Consider the following 22,122-nt stretch of genomic DNA (forward strand, 5'->3'; position numbering starts at 1 on the left):
AATGAGCAGGTTTTAAAGATATAAATTTAGTTATGTTTCTCCAATGGGACTTTAATGTTATGGATCTAAGTAGGTTTAAATGGTTTGTTTTTTTATATGCTGGCTGCACATACATATTACCTATTTAAATTGCTCTCCAGAGCTAAAACAAACCTAGAAATGCAGCATGCTTTTCTGATCTTTTCTACTGGTAGACTCATGGTTTGACTGAGCAAGTTGATCACTCTGAATAATATCAATCTGGTTCATAAATGTATCCTGTCTGTATGAATGTTCTATTTCTACTAAACTTCATACTTTTTTTGTTTCAGCACCCAGAATTCCGCCTAATAAAAGAGTCTTTACAACCACACATACACCAAGTTGTTTGTTCCAAGATGTAGATGAAAGGTAAACTAAAATTACTACATTGAACTGTTCTAAGCTATTTGTGGCTGTACATTTAACTGAATTGTTGACTAAAATATTAAAGCTGGCAAGACATATATATATAATGTGTGTCTGCAATATATGTGTGTGGTATACTTTTGCAATTCTAATAATGAAGCTAACTAACATCAACAACAAAAAACCTTAATGGAGTTCATTCTGTGTTCCTGATTTGAGTGGGTTCCTCTTGAATTAAGAATGGAAGAGGCCTGCGTACGGCCAATTTTCTTGAAATGTTCTTGAAAACATAGTGGTGGGATGCAATCCTGATCTTTCACGATGAATTCTGTTCTTTACTCACTATTTACTGATTGCAAAAATTCATAACTTCCTTTTATCTGGAGTCTTTTCACTATGTATGAATAGGCAGCTGGACATTTTATAGTATACATCAGCAACTGATAGTTATTAAATGCTTTAGGACAGCCTTTTCCAACCTGTTGGCCTCCAGATATTTTGGGCTACAACTGCCATCATCCCCCAGCCAATGTGGCCATTGGCTGGAAAGCACCTGATTGAAGAAGATTGTTTTAGAGGTTATATGTTATATTATTGCCTGTTATGTGATTATAGGAACATTACTCTGCAAACAATAAGCAGAGCCAAAAGGTAACTATCTTTATGGTAATCTATTCTACATTTTGGCTCTGCTTATTGTCTGTAGAATTAAGCCTGATGGAATACCATGAAGTCTTATTCTGTGCTTATTTAAGCATAGTCTAAATGAAATGAAATTTATTTGTGTGTACATATATTCTGCTTCATAATTATTTAAGATTTTTTCTTCTTTTAAAGAGCGGTACCTTTGTTGGGATACTTGCCTCAGGACTTAATTGGAACTCCTGTCTTGGTACATCTTCATCCAAACGACAGACCTTTAATGCTAGCAATTCACAAAAAAAGTAGGTTCTTTTCATTTTGGATACTGCATTTTCATGAAGGTTAGGAAACAGTTGATAAAGAAAGCCAGCGTAGAAAAGGATAAGGGATCGTCATAGAGTTTTAGGGATCCTAACCAATTCATTCATTGCTTTTTCTGATTATTTAATAAGATTTTTTTGTATATTTCATTCCCCACCTCACTGCCCTGGATATTGGATACTCAAATATCCAGGGCAAAACCATGCTAAAAGAATACGTCACTAGTGTACCAATCTCTCTTCTGTTATCTGGCCTTTTAGCTTCATCTCTGAATTAATGCCCACTGTTAAGGATCAGCAAGGCCACAAGTGATTAAGGAATCAAGTATCTTCATATGGGATCAGGCAGACCTTTTGTGATCCTTGGCCCAGACCATTTATAGCTTTAAAGGTCAAAGACAACACTTTGGGGAAGAGCCTTAGCCCAATGATAGAGCACATTGTTTGCATGCAGAAGGTCCCAGATTCAATCCCTGGCATCTCTAGTTAAAAGGAGCAAGTGATTGGAAATATCTCTGAGTCCTTGGAGATCTATCACCAGTTATAGTAGACAAGGTCAGGTTAGATGGATTCTGATTCGGTATAAGGCAGCTTCAGATGTTCACTTGCTCCCAGAAACAAATTAATAACTGATGTGGGTACCAGCTAATGTACAATATGACTGTGTGCAATACGGTCATTTATTGGAAACTCATCATACAAGTGTTGCAGTATTTGTGCTGACTTGCTGCAGCATTCTGTGGGCAAATCAAGGTGGTAGTTTTTACTCACAAAGGCTTATGCTGCTTGAACCCTGCATTGGTTTGATACCAGTTGAGCTTGCCTTCAGTCAATAGGTATATTAAATCCCTGCAACTGTACCTAGTGCATAACTTCTTCAGGTTCCTGTAACTTTATTATTACATTAGTATAATTAAGAGCCGGTATTTGCCACTCACTTAGGCCAAGTAGAATTTGCCCCAGGGTCAGTACACTAGCAGCATGTCCTTTTAACTGCCTCTACTGCCCCCCCCCCCAACCCATCCTGGTATCACTCTTTCCTGGCATCTGAAGGAAACTTGCAAGTCAAGAACAACTGAGTGGCCATTTAAAGGTGCCACCACAGAGAAAGCTCTGTATTCCCTATGGTGTTGTGGGTTTTAATATTATACATACAGTGGTTTCCCATTTAAATTGCTAATCAGGCCTACATCTGCATTACTTCTGTAACTGTAGAGTATTTGTTTTTTTTCAGACATTGGCCATCATTTTCCTCTATGACCCATATCCTCCCATGTTGAGGATGAAAACACCAGAAATTCCCACACACAAAAAAAATCCCCTTAAATATCTGTGTTCCTGATCCCCCATCCCCTGCTTTCTGAGATTCTAAAGCAAGGGTGCGCAATACACAGCCCATGCTGCCCCCCACAAATCAGAGTGGTGTGAAATGGCACCCGTAACAGCTACAGAGCACTTAAAGGGTCAAAATTAAGTTGGAAACAAGCAGATTTTGACCAGTTGGGTGCTCCATAGGTGCTACAGATGCCTCCCAAACACTGCCTATGGCAAAAATGGCCTCCAGACTTCCTGCTGTTGCCCACTAAAGCTTAATAGTAGTCACATAGTGCATATTAAATAGACAAATGTTTTGTGAAACTGTTGCATCGGATCTGATAGAATTCGGCACAGTACTGTGGCAAACCACTGGGGAAGCATCTTAATATCTAATATTAGTTAGCTGTGGGCTTTCAGTTGCCTTCACTTCTCAAACCCAATTGAGTCTAATATTTGATTTTAAAATGTTTTATTTCTAAGTCTTCGGAATTACAATTTTTAAATTATTTATTTGGAGATTGCTGCAGAAAGTTGTATAATGTCTCATTGCTTCTGGCTACAAAAACTCAGTTTATTCATTGATTTCCTTAAATTTGAAGTTTACATCAATTGTTTTCATTGCAGTACTTCAGTGTGGTGGACAGCCATTTGATTACTCACCAATTAGGTTCTGCACTAGAAATGGTGAATACGTAACTCTGGATACTAGCTGGTCCAGTTTCATCAATCCTTGGAGTCGAAAGATTTCCTTTATAATTGGAAGACACAAAGTTAGAACGTAAGTACATGAGTGGTAATAAAAATGAAAAGCTGTGCATTATTATTACTTTGCAAGAGGCCTATTTACATAAAGACATGGGGTGAAATATATTTAAACCTGATTTCCATTACTTTCTTTTGAATAGCAGTAATCTATTTGGCAGTGCTCATTTCTCTGTCTTCTCCCTCACTTCCCTGCCACCTCTAAGAACTGATCTATACATCTTAGGGCTAATGTGGATGAGATGCCATTTACACAATTAGTTCTGATCTGAATTGGGTCTTCCAAACACCTATTTACTAAATGGCTAAACACAACTAGCAATTTTGTGAATTGCTTTTTGGAAGTAAGTAGGTATATGTGCAAGGTCCATTCCAGATCAGGGGTCTGCAAGGTGGGACTTCATCCATTTGCTCACCACTGTGATGACATTCCAGATTGGGCAGTTTGGGAGCTTTTCTTCCAAAGTAAATAGCAAGGTGTTGTGGGGTGAGATCAAAATTAGGACTACAATGGGGAGAAAATGGTTTAAGCCTCTCTTACTATTACTGCTAGTATGCCCACCAGCACCAGCACCCTGGGTCAGGATCCAGATCAGGACCCCTCTATTCCCTATTTATGTTTTAAAACCTATTCACACAGTTGCTAGTTCTGTAAATTGTATCTAGTTTGCTTTGGCCCTAAGCTTCCCCATGGATTCCATTGCAAACAGCATCCATGGCAGCTTCTCCATGCAGTGGTTATAAGGCAGGCAGTTTTGCATAAGGCAGACAATCTAGTTAAGCCCTACAGCTCATCACGTCACATGGAAAACATCCCTACCAACAGCTGCTACATTCAATGTTAGCGGTAACGAGATTCTCCATCCACTGTGGAGCATCTGTGTGGCAAGCAGTACTCCACATTATGGCCACTGTGTGGAGATGCTGTAGCAGTGTCATCCATATGGGAACTGTAACATATATGCGAGCTGTAAGCTTGAGACAAACTATCCATCTTTCATAGACAGGCAGTATAGTCTATCGCGTTTGGGAGGGGGTCATGATTTGGATCATAAGGCCAACTTAAGGTTTCTCAGTTCTTTCTCATGTGCAATTGGATAATCTTTGACAACATATGGGATAGTTCTGATGTTTTTAGCTTCTGTATATTTGGGGGCTGATAATTATGAAGACTTGTGGAACTCATGGAGAAGTCAACATTCAAACATCTGTAAATGACATCTACTTGCATTCATATTTCTGAACTCATATTTATTGAGTGGAGAGGTTACCAAAAAATACTAATTCAAATTGCTCTTGTAAGTATGTGCTGTATAGTAAATGTGCTTAACAAGAAACTTGTAAGTGCTGCAGATCTTTCCAATCTTGTCAAGAGTAACTTCAGAATGAAGAATTCATGTTTGGAGTGAGTAAGCCTGAATATTTTATCAGTTTAAAAGTTTGTAGATGCAATAGAAAAACAAGGGCTGATATAAGTGGAATAAATTCATTTCGTATTCTGAATATTATTAATGATTTTTACAGAGGTCCCTTGAATGAAGATGTGTTTGCACCTCACTCCACAGAAGAAAAAAATCTTCATCCAAACATTCAGGAAATTACAGAGCAAATACATCGGTTATTATTACAGGTATGCTTTGTTTAAATTAAAATAAATAAATAAGTTTAAATAAAGCTCTGGGATCTCCAGTGAAAGACAGGAACAAGATAAAAAGTCCATAAACATCTGTAATTTAGGCTTTCACAATATAATAGACACGGTGGCTCCCAGAATTCTGGCCTAGATGTTGTTTAATTTTTATCCCACCTTTCCACCACAAATGATGATCAAGTAAGCTAACACTAAAATACATAACAAAATAATCTGAAAGGCCAAAAGCCTGTCTAAATAAAAATGTCTTTGCCTGCCAGCAAGCAGACATCAAAGATGGAGCTAACCTTGCCACCCTGGGCAGCAGCTACTGAAAGGCCCTATCTCTCATTCCCACCAAACATGCCCTCAGTAATGGTGAGACAGAGAGAAGGTCCTTTCCTAAGGATCTTAAAACTCAGGCAGGCTGATATTGGGGAGTTTGGACTTTCAAATAGCCTAGTCCCAAGTTGTATAGGGCTTTATAGGTTATAACCAGCACTATGTACCCACAAATGAACTGATAACCTTTTGAAGCTATTGCAACATGGGTGTCACATGCTTCCTATAACCATCCCCGGTCATTTATGGATATGCTGAAGTTCCCAAACACTTTTTAAAGGCAGCCCCAAGTAGAGTGCAACAAAATATATTATTATTATTATTATTATTATTATTGTTATTATTATTATTATTATTATAATATTTATTTGTATCCCGCCTTTTGCCCAATGCTGGGCCTCAAGGCGGCCTTACAAAGTTTAAAATATACATGGAGGAGGGGAAACAAAACCATAAACATTTAAAATACACAACAAAATTCTAAGACATTAACATAGTTGGAGGGCCAGATTATTCTCCAAAGGCCTGCTGGAACAAACAAGTTTTAGCCTGCTTCCGAAAGCCCATCAAGGAGGGAGCCAGCCTAGCTTCCCCGGGAAGAGAGTTCCAGAGCACCGGAGCAGCCACCGAGAAGGCCCTCTCCCATGTTCCACCAAGCGTGCCTGTGAAGAAGGTGGGACTGAAAGAAGGGCTTCTCCGGAAGATCTCAAAGCACGGGCAGGCTCATAAGGGAGAATACGTTCTTTCAAATAACCTCGACCCGAACCATATAGGGCTTTATAGGTCATAACCAGCACTTTGAATTGTGCCGGGAAACAGACTGGAAGCCAGTGGAGCTGTTTTAACAGGGGAGTTGTATGCTCCCTTTAACCAGACCCGGTCAACAATCTGGCTGCAGCTCTTTGAACCAGCTGGAGTTTCCGAACACTCTTCAAAGGCAGCCCCACGTAGGGCGCGTTACAGTAATCCAATCGGGATGTAACTAAGGCATGTGTCACCGTGGCCAGGTCCGACATCTCTAGGAACGGGCGCAGCTGGCGCACTAGCTTTAACTGTGCAAATGAACTCCTGGCCACCGCCGAAACCTGAGCATCCAGGCTCAGGGCTGAATCCAGAAGTACACCCAAGCTGCGGACCTGCATCTTCAGGGGGAGTGTAACCCCATCCAACACAAGCTGAATCCCTATTCCCTGATCAGCCTTTCGACTGACCAGGAGCACCTCTGTCTTATCTGGATTAAGCTTCAATTTGTTCGCCCTCATCCAATCCATTACTGCCAACAAACACCAGTTTAACACAGAAACCGCTTCCTTGGAATTGGGTTGAAAGGAGTAGTAGAGTTGGGTGTCATCAGCGTACTCCTATCTAGCAGGTCGCTCTTTCAGCGTGTTGGCTAATGGCAGCTCGTCTTCCTCTTTTCCCCTTTCAGTAGGGGTTCCGCAAGGCTCGGTGCTTGGCCCGTTGTTGTTTTCTTTATACATGTTGCCCTTGGGTAAGCTTATTCAGTCTCATGGCCTCCAATATCATCTGTATGCCGATGATACACAATTATATCTTTCATCTCCGGAACTTTCTCCTGATGTTCACGATCGTATCTTGGCATGTCTCTCAGATATCTCAGCCTGGCTGCTTCATCGTCGTTTGAAACTTAATATGGCAAAGACTGAATTGCTTGTTTTTCCTCCTAAACCTTCTCCCCATCTTTCATTCTCTCTTACTGTCAATGATGTTACACTTACTCCGGTCAATGAAGCTCGTAGTCTTGGCTTTATATTTGACTCCTCGCTCTCCTTTATTCCTCATATTGAGGCAGTAGCTAAATCCTGTCGTTTTTTCCTGTATAATATTGCCAGGATTCGATCATTTTTGTCTGTCTCTTCTGCCAAGACGCTTGTTCATGCAGTGGTTATTTCTCGGTTGGTCTACTGCAACCTTCTTCTCTCTGGCCTTCCTTCTTCTCACATCAGTCCGTTGGTCTCTGTCCACCACTCTGCCGCTAAGATCATCTTCTTGGCTCGCCACTCTGACCATGTCACTCCACTTCTGAAATCTCTTCATTGGCTTCCAATCCACTTCCAATCCAAACTTCTCCTGTTGACCTACAAAGCTTTTCACGGTCTAGCTCCTTCCTATCTCTCCTCTCTCATCTCACACTATTGCCCCGCTCGTGCTCTTCGCTCCTCTGATGCCATGTTTCTCGCCTGCCCAAGGGTCTCTACTTCCCTTGCTCGGCTTCGTCCCTTCTCTTCTGCTGCCCCTTACGCCTGGAACGCTCTTCCAGAACATTTGAGATCTACAAGCTCAATCGCAACTTTTAAAGCTCAGCTAAAAACTTTTATTTTTCCTAAAGCTTTTAAAACTTGATGTTGTGCGGACTTTATACTGTTAGTTTTACCCTACCCTGTGCCTGTTTACCCTACCCAGTGCCTGTTTGCATTCCCTTCCCCTCCTTATTGCTTTACTATGATTTTAGTAGAATGTAAGCCTATGCGGCAGGGTCTTGCTATTTACTGTTTTACGCTCTACAGCACCATGTACATGGATGGTGCTATATAAATTAATAATAATAATAATAATAATAATAATAATAATAATAATAATAATAATGATGGTGGCACCGCACCCCACAACTCCAGATAATCTCTCCCAACGGTTTCATGTATATGTTAAATAACATGGGGGACAAAACAGAGCCCTGAGGTCCAAACAATAGTCCAAACAACATGTAATTAAGGAATATGTCACTGTGGTCAGAACTGACATTTTGATGAATAGGCTCAGTTGGAACACTATTTATTTATTTATTTATTTATTTATTTATTACACTTATATACCACTCCCATAGCCAGGGCTCTCTGGGCGGTTTACAGAAATTCTAAAATTGAGGTAAAAACAAGTATACAAAATTTAAAACTCTAAAACACAGAACATACACACATAAAGCATTAAAAACCGATTAAAAACTAAACATGTGGGTAATTGGATCTGCTATCATGAGATCTGCTGGGATGTGCCGCCATATGCCTGGGCAAAGAGGAAAGTCTTAACCTGGCGCCGGAAAGATAGCAGCGTTGGTGCCAGGCGAGCCTCATCAGGGAGATCATTCCACAGTCTGGGGGCCACCACTGAAAAGGCCCTATCCCTCGTTGCCACACTCCAAGCCTCTCTCGGAGTAGGCACCCGGAGGAGGACCTTAGATGTTGAACGTAGTGACCGGGTATATTCACGTCAGGAGAGGCGTTCCGTCAGGTATTGTGGTCCTTAGCTGTGCAAAAGCACTCCTAGCCATCACTGAAACCTGGGCACCCAGGTTCCGTGCTTAATCCAAGAACACATCCAAACTATGAACATGAGTTTTCAAGAGGAGTATAACACCATCCAAGACAGGTTGAATCTCTTTTGCCTAATCTACATTTCAGTTGACCAGGAGCATCTCAGACTTGTCTGGATTAAGATTTAATGGAATGAATTTGTTCATCCTCATTTATTCCATTACCAACATAAGACACTGTTTTAGAATTTAAATAGGTTCCTTAGATTTAGATGGAAAGGAGAGATAGAGTTGGTGGCACTGAACCATAAAACTCCAGACTCCACCAGTTTTATGTACAGTATATGTTAAATAGCAAGGGGGACAGGAGGAAACCTTGAGGTTCAGTGCACAGAACCATTTCTAAAACCATCCCTTCAAGAAGGACCAGAACCACCATTAAACGGTGCTTGCCAAGTCCCATTCCAGTCAGATAGTCCTGACTGGATACCATGGTTGTTGGTATTGAGAACTATAAAGAGATCCAACAGAACCAACAAGGACCCATTCTAGCTATCCAGTTTCCAGCGTAAATCATCCACCAAGAAGGCCAAAGCAGTCTGTACCATAACCAGGGCCCTGGTTATGTTTAACTTGTTAGCTCTCATTACTCTTATTAACTTAGCCACTTCTTCAGTTGCTGTGCATGCACGAGTACTATTCACTTCAGCAGTTCTGGTGACTATAATTTTATGGAGAACTCAAGTATTCTGCTTTAAATCAATAGGATTACATCACTTTAGACTGGAACAAACTGGTCTTATGGCTATGATCTTTGCCCTTGATCTTTGCCCTATCCTGGAAGCTGCTGATGGTACTTCCATTCCCACGTAGACTATGCCAGCTGCACTGTTGGTTAGCTTAGTACCATTCGGTTGTAAACTGACATCTATTCTAATTAGAATGCTGTTCATTTTGAAGTTATATTCCTGCAAAATGTTAAGTACTTACTGACTACATTGAGCATTATTCATACAAGGGGTTGTGCCTATGCAGAAGTCCTTCTTAAGACAGGTTTCTAATTGCAATCCTAAAATTATTTCTTGAATAGTCAAAATAACTGCTTGATTTATTTCTTGGTTGATTCATAGTAATTACAGGATACAAAATCTTAAAGTTATATAGATTCTGGCTAGCAATTTTCTTTGCTCTCAGTCATTAATAAATATTTGCATTTATCTTTAGCCTGTCTATAACAGTGGCTCTAGCGGCTATGGAAGCTTGGGGAGCAATGGATCACTTGAACACCTAATGAGCGTGGCTTCATCCAGCGACAGCAATGGGAATAATAATGAAGATACCCTGAGGATACTGAAGCCTGTAAGATTTTCTCTGTATTATATTAATAGTTTCAGTCTAATGAGAAAATGGCCCTGGGGATTTCCCTAATGGAAATATTAAAGAAGTGAGCCAGAGAAGCATGGTCTTTCACCCATTCTCTCTGGTAAACAATTACCGTGTATGGCTTAATGTGAAAGGTTTTTCATTGGCTGATTGTTTTTATCTTCACTTTAGCATTCTTCTCAAGCTATTTGTAAAGATGGACATTTGGCCAAAAATAAGGGAGAGCTTGTCTTCATTGATTCCAGATCAAAGCTTGAAAATCAGAAAAAATCTTATGGAGGTATGTCAGTGAAGTTAATTTTAATTCAACAACAAACTTCAGATTAGCTCTCTATTCCTTTTACCAGGAATATTTTATACCATCTGTGGTCAAATGCAGACAATCCAGCCCTGCTTGTGGTAGTCATTTTGCACAGTTTGCCACAAGTTGGGAATTCTCACATGATCAAACCTAAAGCTTCCATCTGAGTTTGGGTTTAGTTCTAGCTTGTTGGCTCTAGATTGTTTGATTACTGCAGAGACAGGGAACTTTGGGCCATAGGCTGGCTATGGCCTTCCCTCCCCCTCTCCATGTAGAAATTAGGCTTTTTAAGTCTGATTGTGATGTGGAGGGACATTTTGGAGGAAGGATGTTTGTGTATATGAGTAGGAAAATCTTTGAATTGGTATGGGTTTGTATGTTTCATACAAATGGGTATGTGTTATGTATGAGAATACATGTGTGTATGAATGAGAGTATAGGATGGTCGCCCACCCTCATTAGTTTAACCCTGGGGGTGGGGGGCATCCACCTCTGACATGCAGCCCTGGAGGGTTTCCCCAAAGGAATGTGGCCCTCAGTAGCTGTTGTTTTGTTTTGTTTTTTAAAGGTTTCCCACCCTGGATTTTGGGATGGGTACTATGAAGGACCAATGTATAAAGAATATTATGACGTGTTTCTGTTTTGTATTATTACATAGAGAAAACTAGTGACTGTCATGGTTATGCAACTCAGTCAGCAGAAAATGGTGCTATTGGAATTGCTTGTCAAAGGAGCCTGGCTGCAGAAGAACTGTCTTGGGGGGAACAGCCTGGGTATTCATATCAGCAGATCAGCTGTTTAGATAGTGTTATCAGGTAGGCAACAGTGCACTTCAATAATACACTGGTTATGTGTAGCTGACTACCCCTTTAAAACTGCTGATTTTTTATCAAGGTCATTTTTGTTACTGCTTTTACTTGTAGGTATTTGGAAAGTTGCAGTGCAGCTGATGAAGTGAAGAAAAAGTCTCAACCTTCATCAAGTACTGTTTCATTGAATCCTGATATACGCAGAGAGAAAATGAATGATAGTACCATTAAAACATCCACAGGTATTCTGCGGCTTTACTGCTTAAATAATTCACAGTGAAATACTATATATGTTTACTTGGAAGCAAGTCTCATTGTGTCCAGTGGAGCTAAGTCCCCAGTATGCTTAGAATTGCAGACTCAGTGTTGGTGTGATTCAACCAAGAATTGCCTTGCAAAATTGCCTTTCTTAAGCCAGAACCCGATGTTACTGTACATGTATTGCTGCCAAATTAAGTAGCAGCACTGTCATCTCTTACTCTTTTCAGCCCTTGTAATGTGAAGTAATACAAATTATGACACCATCGCGTTGTGAGTTACCCAACACTCACAATCAGTAGCCAATAAAAAAGAGCAAAGAAACACTCAATGCAATAAAATCACTGTATGTATTCTGAATTACTGGCTACTACCAGGGTAGACAGGAGGAGGAGATAGGTTGGGGTGGTGGCTGCTTTTGCTGCTATGTTTCTCTTGCATTAGGAACAGATTTGGAAAAGCAATACTTTGATTGAAAGATATTACTTTATTACTTTATTTATTTATTTCACTACATTTGTTAATGTAGTACATCCAGCAGTGAACAGGTTAAGATTATAGTTCATGTTGTTGTTTTTTTTAAAAAAAAACACCACACAAGTATTGTAGGGAAAGGAATTTACATGGAAGAATGCTTTCTTGTGCTCGTCCAGCAAGATTATCTTAAAAAAAATAACAGCAGGGAAATTGTCACTCCCCATTATACTAGGAAATTATTGCCTGTGGCACTTGTAAAATGGGTAACAACTCTGCTTGTGTCTTTCCCCCTTCCTCAGCCCCAAATCTCTACAAGCCAAAAGAAATGGCAAAGTTGAAGTTCATTTCTTGATGACAATAATAGAAACTGTTTGAATGGAGAAAGATTTGACATACTGGTGAAGTGGAAAAGGAAGCATATAGTTTTGAAGATCATTTCTAGGAGGCTGGAAAAATGTACTGTGTAAAACATGTCAGGGTCTCCTGTCATGTCAGTGGGTGGGGGAAGTAATTATTTTTGGCCTCTCAAAACAGTTTAGTCTTCACTCAGACTTGGGCAACGCTTTTCACCCAATGTCATGTTTTATTTGTTTGAGAAACTTGCATTTATTCTTGTTCTTTTCTCTGTATGTGGTGTTTTGTTTCTGTTGTGTTTTGTTTCTGTTGTATTGCTATTTGAGAAGAAAGTGGGCTATCAAAAACTCATATAGGCCCTGCAGTGTTGGAGACACCTGACAAATCAAATGCTTCTGTTGTTGGTGGTCACTTAACTTCTTTGACTTTGCCTGGAAAGCCAGAAAGTGTTGTATCTTTTACCAGTCAATGCAGCTACAGCAGCACCATAGTTCATGTTGGAGACAAAAAAATTCAACCTGAATTAGGTACAGTACCACTTTATTATGGGAGGAAATATTATACAGTTTCTATAAGGCTTTTTATAGACTTGCCTGTCAGAATCACTATGTTCTGCCTTTCCTATAGAAGTGCAAGAAACTTGGACAGAGATAATACTAATGTTGTGCTGTTGGAAGAAAACAGCTTTGATCAGATGAAAATGTTAATATATATATATTCAATTTTATTTTAGAAATAATAGAAGATGGTCCTAGTGGAACAGAACCCGTAGAGAATCAACCTATTACTCCACAATCCAGCACTGCACAAAAGAACCAAGAAAAAGAGGCATTTAAGAAATTGGGACTTACAAAGGAAGTCCTTGCAGTGCATACACAAAAAGAAGAGCAGAGCTTTCTGAACAAATGTAAAGAAATTAAAAAGTTCCATACTTTTCAATATCATTGCAATTACTACTTTCAAGAAAGACCCAAAGGACATCCTGGTGAACGTGGTATGGCTCGTTTTATGGCCTTACAACACTTACCATTATACAGTCTCTAAATGAAAGTAGTCCATTTTAATGTGATTACTTAGTTTGACTATCAAACCTAGTTTGTAGCTGGCTTGTGATTATATTGTATGCTCCACCAGAAGCTCAAGTTCCTACCCCAGAGCTGTTAACCAGATGAATGAGGGATTATATTTGCATCTTCAGGATGCATAGATTTCCCTTTCTTCTCCAAGTCTAGCAGGGCCATTTGCCATTTCCTATATAAAGGAATGAAAATTATTTATTGCTCTTGTGCAGAGATTTAGAATAGCTTCGGGCAGTGAGAGAAATATAGGCCCAAGCCACACATAATGAGAAGCCATCGTTGGTAAATTTCCCCGTGGGGTTTCTCATTGTAGTGGCAGTCACCATTTTGAATAGTCAGGGCATGGTGGGGACATACCATAACTTTTTGTTACATGTGAACCCACAGAGAGTGGATTGTTGGGGTGTCGATAAGCCACCCACAACCATAAAACAGTCCATGGGTTCTGCCACAACCCACCCTCGCTGTAAGAAGAAGATGCAGTGGGATCTTGAATTGGCAATTTGGCTCCTGCAGGCTCCACAACCCACCATGGCTAATAAGTCACTGTGGGCTCCAGTGATCATATAAAGCAAGTCTACAAGTGTGTTGCAGGGAGAGGCACTTGATTTGAGCCAGGTTTCATCAGAGGTTAGAGCTGGAACCCCTTTTAAATACTAGCTCAGCCTTGGAAACAGAAGAAGTAACAAACAAGAATGCTTCCAATCATGAGCACACTGTTTCCCCTTCTGCAAATAAGTGAAATTATTTCACTTATTTCACATGTGAAATTTATAAGAAGGATCTTTTAGGTGTAAAGCCTGAAAGTTTTCTAGGAAGAATAGAGTCCTAATACTTCCTATTTTAAAAAATGGAACACAGAAAATAAGAGATGTTGATTATTATTTATTTATTTATTACATTTTTATACCGCCCAATAGCCGAAGCTCTCTGGGCAGTTCACAAAAATTAAAACCATGAAGAGCATAAAAACAACCAACAAATTTAAAACACACATACAAAATACAATATAAAAAGCACAACCAGAATAAAACCACACAGCAAAAATAAATATAGGTTAAAGTTATATCCCTGTCTTGCTTGCTTGCACTAGGTATGCATGGACTACAACATGGCTCTGGAATAGATCAACCTTGGAAGAAAAGTGGGAAGAACAGGAAGTCTAAGTCAAAACGACATAAGCCACAGGAATCTTCAGACAGTACGACTTCTGGTACCAAACCTCCACACAGGGTTCCTTTGCTTGGCCTAAATAGTACAGCCTGGTCTCCCTCAGATACTTCCCAAGCAAGTTATTCAGCCATGCCTTTTCCTGCAGTTATGCCTGCATATACAGTTCCAGTTTTTCCACCTACTGGGACCGTTCACCCAGGTCCTGAACCTTCTCTTTCTGGCTTGAATGAATCACAGGACTTGGGAAATCATTGTCCTTTGCCGTTATCGCAGTTCCCTGCACCACTAGTGACTCCAGTGGTAGCACTTGTACTCCCCAACTATGTGTATCCTCAGGTGAACAATGGTATCCCTCAGACACTTTATCCTGACCCACCTAGCTTTTCTTCTCAGCCTTCTTTCTCTTCACAAGTACCGTTTACAGCTCAGCCTCCATTCAGTGCCTCAAACGCATTTTCTCCACAGACTGTATTTCAGACACAGCCGTTCCGTTATAATCCATCAGCAGATAGTGAAAAGACCCCTGTTATAGAATCCCGAAACGAACCATCCCGTTCCTGCACACCTCAGTCTCTTCCTAGTCTACAAGACCAGGCCTCAGCCCCGCTGTTCCAGTCACGGTGCAGTTCTCCCTTACAGTTGAACCTTCTACAATTAGAAGAAATGTCAAAAGTCACTGAAAGTGGAGCCGCTGGTATGCTGGGGAGCCATGGAACTTTAACTGATGGAGGGACCACTAGCAAACCCATGAATTCAGATGACTGTAACAGAAAAGCTTCCTCCCCTGTAAGCATTCTCTAACTCCCTGGAAAATATCTGCATTGAAGAAACACTTATTTAATTATATTGCATGTACTATTTAAAAATTGTACTACTTAATTTCCCCCCTAATAGACCTTATTATTGAACTGTTACCTGGGAGGGTTCATATCTGTTAAGGGTGACTGAAGTCTAAGAAATATGGTTTCAGTGCAGGTGGTTAAGAATTGGATGGCCTTCCATTTTGGATATCCTGTTAGTGATTATTCTTAGATTGTAGCATAATTACTGCTGGTAACTATTTTTAAGTTTCTCAAGTCAGGAAATTGAATAGCATAGAATACTTGACAATTTTAGCTTTCCATCAGAGATGAAAATGAACAATTGCAGATTCGGATTGAACTTCTAGATCAGTTAACTTCTGCCCCTTGGGCATTATCAGATTCCCCATCTAACCCAGCAGCTTCATCCCGTGGCCCTATCCCCTCTGCTGTGGAGGGAATGCTCTTATCTCTGATCAGAAGTTGATTGGAGATGAGAGTTTTTCCTTGTAGGTCAGAGGGGCTGGAACTAGGAAAGGAAAGGAAGTTGCTGAATGATTCAGTCCTGCTTCCTTCTGAGCCTTGTCCTACTTACTTGTGAGTAGGGATTCATAGGCTTGATATTTGGGGTGCTATTTGAAAATGTCATTGAGTGAGTCAGTCCAGCTTACTTCTGAGTAGACATGCTGTTCATGGTTGCTTCTGAGTAGACATAGTTCCTACTTTAAATTGCTAACCATAGAATTGAGTAGGGGGGGTTGTTGGATTTTTTTTTTTTACCTAAGCCCACTTTTGCCTATGCCCCCACCCACCATTGGAATGTGGCCCTCAAGGGCTTCTCCAAATTGGAATCCAGCCCTCAGGTAAAAAAGAAAAAAGAAAGATTTCTCACCCTTGTTCTAGATGCTCCCATATATCTGCTTAAGGGGTGGTGTTGGGCTACATAAATGATGCTAGTGTAGTTGACATTAGTTAAAATTCCTTGTTAATGCCAATGACACTGTTCAGATGGCACACTAATCCAAGGTGGTTAAGCATTGTGAGCTAAATATTATGGCTTAGTGTGTGAACTATGACTTAGGATGTTGTGTGAACCATTCCTAACCATGGTGGCTACATAACCATGGTTTAAACACACTCACTAACCATTTGCTGCAAAAGGGTTAGTGGCCTAACCATGGCTTAGCGTGTCATCTGAACAGGCTCATTAAGGACAAATTATGGTTATTTAGCTTTTTAAAACATACAAATACAAGTTATAGCTGCTTTAGATGCCACTTTTGGTAAAAAGGCGGGGTACAAATAAAATTAAGTAATTAAATAGTGAGCTTTTAAGCAAAGTGGTTGCCAACTACAAAAGTGAAGTGTGTTTGCCACTGCAAGCCCTCAATTTCAGCAATTTAGACTGAAATCATATGCACACTTATCTGGGAATAAGCCCCATTGACCACAAGGGGACTTACTTCTGGGTAGACGTATAGAATTGCACTTTTAAGATGTATTTACTCAAACATTTATAGGGAAATGTCTCCACAAAGTGAGAATTCCCCATAATTCTTCTCTCTCTCTCTCTCTCTCTCTATATGCGCCCACCCATCTTCCTTTGTTATAGAATATGTCCTGTTTGCTGAGGTTTGCCCACCAAGATAAACCCAGGTCACAGCCATGTGTTGTGACTTACCAGATGCTTGACATCCCATGTTGTGGTGTGTGTTTTCTTTTAATCACAGGTGGTTGATCGAGCTCTTGACAGGCCACCATATATTCATGTTGGCTGCATTCAGCTTGTGAATGACATTTGTTCTGAAAGGTGCACATGTGTATAAATTACCACAGTTGAGAGAGCCTAATTCTTTTCTAGTTGCTGTTTCCATGCCTTTCAAATGAGAAAACAGCTGCAATCTAAATGCATGTGCCCTTTACGAATGATGTGCCATTTTGTTCTCTGGTATCTATATCTAAGTAAAAAAATGTAGCTTGAGAGCCAATCCACCTGTGCATTGTTTGTTCCTATGAAATTAATTCTGGAGCACCTGGCAGTAAATCTGATTTTAATAATAAATTGCCCCAGGAGAACCTTCTGCTCAAAACATTGCTGAAAGAATTCCAGTGTAAACACACAATAAAGCTTACTATTCACTTATATGTATGTCTACCCATTATTGCAGTGAATTATCATACGATTGGGAGGGGCTTTGAAAGCCATCTACCCTAACCTGCTCAGTACAGGAAAACTTGCCCCAGGGAATACACAACAGATGCTTTAATACCTCCAGTAAGGGAGAGCCTACTACCCATCTAGGCATTCTGTTTTCAATAAATACAGTACAGTTGAATCCTAAACTACTTGGAGTTATGTTTAGAATATGACTTTCTCTCCATAACGATTCATGTCAGCCCAAATAGTTGTTACCCACCCACCCCCACAAAAATAAACCTTGATCTTTTACAGTGCTTTTCTTTCCCCGCTGAAGAAATTACTGCACCTAAATTTTGTGAGGAAACCTCTCCCACCAAACACTTTGGTAAAAGAAAGGATCTTCCTTCACCTTTTAGACAGACAGTTGTTTCTTTTTCTGTTTTGTTAAGGTTGAATCTCCAATGGAAGCTCAAAATAGTGATGCCTTCTCCGTATCTAGTGATATACTTGATATTTTACTTCAGGAAGATGCAAGTTCAGGCACTGGGTCTGCTTTGTCAGGAAGTGGTGCTTCAGCAGCTGCTGAGTCTTTAGGATCCGGTTCAAATGGATGTGGCATGTCAGGCAGTGGAACAGGTAAAAATAGACATCTGTGGAGTTGATAAGCTGTAGGAGTATTTAAATGGAAAAATCTGGTCTACAATATTAAAAATGTGTTGTTGTTGTTGTTGTTGTTTTCGTTTTCCTCTGAAGGAAGCAGCGAGACAAGTCGTACCAGCAAATATTTTGGGAGCATAGACTCATCAGAAAACAATCATAAAACAAAGGGCTCAGAAATGGAAGGTAGTGAGCAGTTCATTAAATATGTCCTCCAGGATCCCATCTGGCTACTGATGGCAAATACAGATGATACTGTTATGATGACTTACCAGATACCCGCCCGGTAATTCTATTTTTTTTAGCCTGCTTAAAGTCTAAACTGCTCACTGAATTGCCATTTCAAGATAGATACTGACTAGATTCAGATGGCACGATAACCCAGGGTGGCTTATTGAGATATATGAACTGGGCAAGGATCTCGTTCTAACACTGTCACAAGGGAAGCCATCCCCTTGCACTGGCACTAGAAGCTCTGAGCCCAGTCCTTTGTTTTGCTGGCCTTCCATCTGCAGAACACAGAATTTGGTTCTTGTTAAAATAAGAATCAATAGAAATCCACACTGATTTAGTTTGGTTGTTAAATAACAGAACAAAACATATTTGAAAATATATTAGTCATAATAATTATAGTCCAAAAATTAAATCTGTGTGTAATATTTTGCCTACATGTTTGGTTATTTGAAGAACTGAAAATGGAATTGTATGTTATGTTTTACTTTAGAAACTCAGAAGCTGTTTTAAAAGAGGACAAATTGAAACTGAAACAGATGCAGATGTTCCAGCCTAAGTTTACTGAGGTGCAAAAAAGAGAGCTACTTGAAGTGCACCCATGGATTCAGAAGGGTGGACTTCCCGAGGCTGTTGCTAATTCAGTATGTTCTATTATTTTTTCTTTAAGTATGAAAATGAACTTTTATTTGAGGCTAAAATGTTACGAAATTATGTCGCATTATAGTTAGGGCATTTTGAAACACCACACCCTTATGCAATAGAATCAAGTCTCATTATATTCATTTGGGCTTACTCCCAGGTAAGTATGTGTAGGATTGCAGCCTTAGTATGTAAATTATTCTATATCCCATTCATGCATAGACAAATGTCAAATTCAAGCAGATGAGTATTTCTGGCAACATATCAAAATAAGACCTATAAATTACTTTTACTTGTTTTTGTTTTTAAGGAGTGTGTTTATTGTGAAGAAAATGTTAATAACAGCTCTTATGCACAAGATGAAGAAATCCATGAAATGGAGCTTAATGAAATGAGTGAAGCCAGCGGGGAGAATAGTTTGGCTACCTGGGACCAAGTCAACAATGAAAATGTCTAATCCATGAATATCCATTTCAGGAACATCTGCCTTTAACTATTGCAGTGCATCATTAGATCTTAAAGGTTTTTAAGCTTGTTTCTTGTGAAATGAATTCCATTTTATATAAAACAAATGGATTTTTTGTTCTAGAAAAAGGTCATTTGTGATAAATCTCTTTGAATGGGAGCATTCCTTTCCCTCTCTAGCAACCGTTGTATATTTAGGAGATGTATATTTTTGTTTCATATTTTGAAAAAAAATCTTTCAAATTCTGAAAAACCTATAATCATTCTTTAAAATTACAGAGAATATAATCAAAGCCTGATTGGATAGTGAGTAATGTTACAAAATACTGGGTCATCCTAGGATGAATTCCAGATTAGTGGAAGTAAAGCCTCAATATTTGACTGTTTCACTTACTAAACAAACCTAACTTCATCCAACTACATCTAAATTCTGATTTACTAGTATTAAAAACAAGTGAAATCTTTTCACTTGCATCCAAACAGCTGTTCAACTTTTTAAAAATAGTTACATGCATAAAAAAAATCTGACAGCATTTTCCCCATCAGTGTCAAAACATCAGAAGATAATCATAATTCTATTTTTCAATTATTTATGATTCTAACTTCTAGTAAGTTACCTTTAACATTTATATTAGTGATTCGTTCAGTAAATTTAATGTTGATATTTGTTCCCACTAATTATATCTTAGCCATTAGTAATTGTCCTTTCAGAAGTATCTTCGTGGTGAATGATGTTAAAATTCACAGGTATCACAAACCAAAATTACTGCCCCACCTATCAGTATATACTTACATGTCTGCACTGAAGGAATTGTTTGCTCTGAATGGAGAGAATAATCTTAATGATAATATTGTTCTTTTAAGTTGGCGGCATAATATTTTCATTGTGAAGAAAAATCAGATAGTAACACTGCATTCAGCACATTGAGTTATGCTTTTTAAAAGGCGATTCAATAGGCAATCAACCACTGAAGAAGACATGAATCAGCATGACCAGGCCACATCTTGGCCTGATTCCTGCAATGAGCAGGAGGTTGGAATCGATGGCCTTATAGGCCCCTTCCAACTCTACTATTCTGCGATTCTATGATTAATTACCTTTTGTTGCCTTGTCTCAGATGAATTGAGATTCTTTTACTGGCTTGATTACAGCCATTTTGTTCTCCACTGTTCCTTTGGTCACTTTCTCTATATCTTACTCATATAATTAACTCCTTTGTTGTGGTGAATGGTACAATATATTAGGAAAGTCAACTTTAGTTGGAAACCTAATTTACATGCAATATCTGTAACTGCATCTATTTCTCTTTCAGACATTTTTGAAGCTTACCTTTACTTCCATCCCAAAAGTTAATTTCCAAAGATAGTGGAAATATTGATGTAGCAGTATTGTAGAAGAAATTTTGTTTCTAGCTGACTAGTGTAGAAAATTATTTCAGGAGATAGTCACTGCTTATAACGTAACGCTTTTCAAACTATATGTAAATGTAGGTATACATATTAATCTGTGTTGCAAATTTTCTCATGCTTTGCTATCAAACATGGCATAAGAACTGGCATGCAAGATCTGCCCAGTACTTCACTGAGACAAAGATCTGGTCTGACAGCATCTTGTAATATATGCTTTAGCAAAGCAAGGAAACCCCAAGACCATCACATCTTGATTTATTCCTGGTTGTTGTTTTTCAAACCTCCCTGCTAATCAGAAGCGTCTTTGTAAAATTTGCACCAAGTGATCAGTTGTCTAACAAACAGCAATTTATCTAGATTGATAAATTCCGCATGTTAATTGTGGATTGTATAGAACAAGCTTCCCTTTGATCCTGTGAATTTCTTCTGGTGCCACCTAATTTTTGTATTAAAGGAGAGCGATAAATAATTCAGTGTGCACTTGTTCTATAACCTTTTCTCAGATCATCCCATGACATTTTTAAAAAATGAAACTATGTGCATGTAAGTATGAACCAGGATATAGCTTTTCCTAGGTGTATGTTAAATCATTCATTAAATATTTGTGTATGACTACTGCTGTACATCAGCGTATTGTGCATATCCTGTAACACACAAAACAATTATTTTTAAGTGTTACTTAACCACTTCGAGAAACGAAGCTTTAGCTAGTGACATATAGTTAAACTCTGATTCTACAATCACTTATGCACAGGCTTTATGTATCACATTTAAATCGCATAAAAAATTCTCAATGCTAAAAATGAAGGCCAAAATCCAGAAAGTCATACAATTATGGCTTAGAACTTGCCGGGGTGGTTGGGTGGGGGTTGAGCAGCATCCCCCATGAAGCATGGTGAAGCTACTTTGTGTGTGTGTATGTGTATGTCTGATGACAGCTTAATTTAGAGAGAGGAGAGAAATGTATTTAAAGCCTTTGATGGATGATTTCATAAAAATGCCTACATTCTTTTAAAGTACATTTTTATTCATAGGGTGGAATTTAAAAAAGATTCTATAAACCTTTTAAATGGCAATCCTCCATTTTTAGACAAGATTCTGAAATCTGCTTTCTCCAAATTCGTTGTAGAGTGTTTTAGTTTAAAGATACTTGGTCAGTATGAGAGAACTTTGTTGATATGTGGTTTTCCCATCTGCAAACAATGTTTTCTGTACACTGTGCAATATATTGGTTTTTGTCACTTGTGACCAATTTTTATTACATGCTTTCTA

General features: G+C 39.1%; 1 protein-coding gene across 2 annotated transcripts in view; it reads left to right on the forward strand.

Moving 5' to 3' along the window:
* The window catches only part of PER2 (period circadian regulator 2), a 38,555-nt gene extending 18,677 nt beyond the window's left edge, over positions 1–19,878 (forward strand). The window contains exons 8-22 of one of the 2 annotated variants that reach the window (XM_063132244.1): positions 312–390; positions 1,225–1,331; positions 3,291–3,444; positions 4,953–5,058; positions 9,896–10,030; positions 10,226–10,334; positions 11,014–11,170; positions 11,279–11,406; positions 12,580–12,780; positions 12,987–13,247; positions 14,426–15,291; positions 17,895–18,081; positions 18,199–18,388; positions 18,827–18,977; positions 19,286–19,878. In XM_063132244.1, the coding sequence (XP_062988314.1) occupies positions 312–390; positions 1,225–1,331; positions 3,291–3,444; positions 4,953–5,058; positions 9,896–10,030; positions 10,226–10,334; positions 11,014–11,170; positions 11,279–11,406; positions 12,580–12,780; positions 12,987–13,247; positions 14,426–15,291; positions 17,895–18,081; positions 18,199–18,388; positions 18,827–18,977; positions 19,286–19,432 (2,978 nt within the window). In that variant the 3' untranslated portion in view covers positions 19,433–19,878. The remainder of the gene's footprint in view (positions 1–311; positions 391–1,224; positions 1,332–3,290; positions 3,445–4,952; positions 5,059–9,895; positions 10,031–10,225; positions 10,335–11,013; positions 11,171–11,278; positions 11,407–12,579; positions 12,781–12,986; positions 13,248–14,425; positions 15,292–17,894; positions 18,082–18,198; positions 18,389–18,826; positions 18,978–19,285) is intronic. The other variant, XM_063132246.1, reaches the window with a different exon arrangement.
* The last annotated feature ends 2,244 nt before the right edge of the window (positions 19,879–22,122 follow it).

This window comes from Elgaria multicarinata, chromosome 8 (assembly GCF_023053635.1).
Source record: "Elgaria multicarinata webbii isolate HBS135686 ecotype San Diego chromosome 8, rElgMul1.1.pri, whole genome shotgun sequence".
In the NCBI taxonomy this organism is placed as follows: Eukaryota; Metazoa; Chordata; class Lepidosauria; order Squamata; family Anguidae; genus Elgaria; species Elgaria multicarinata.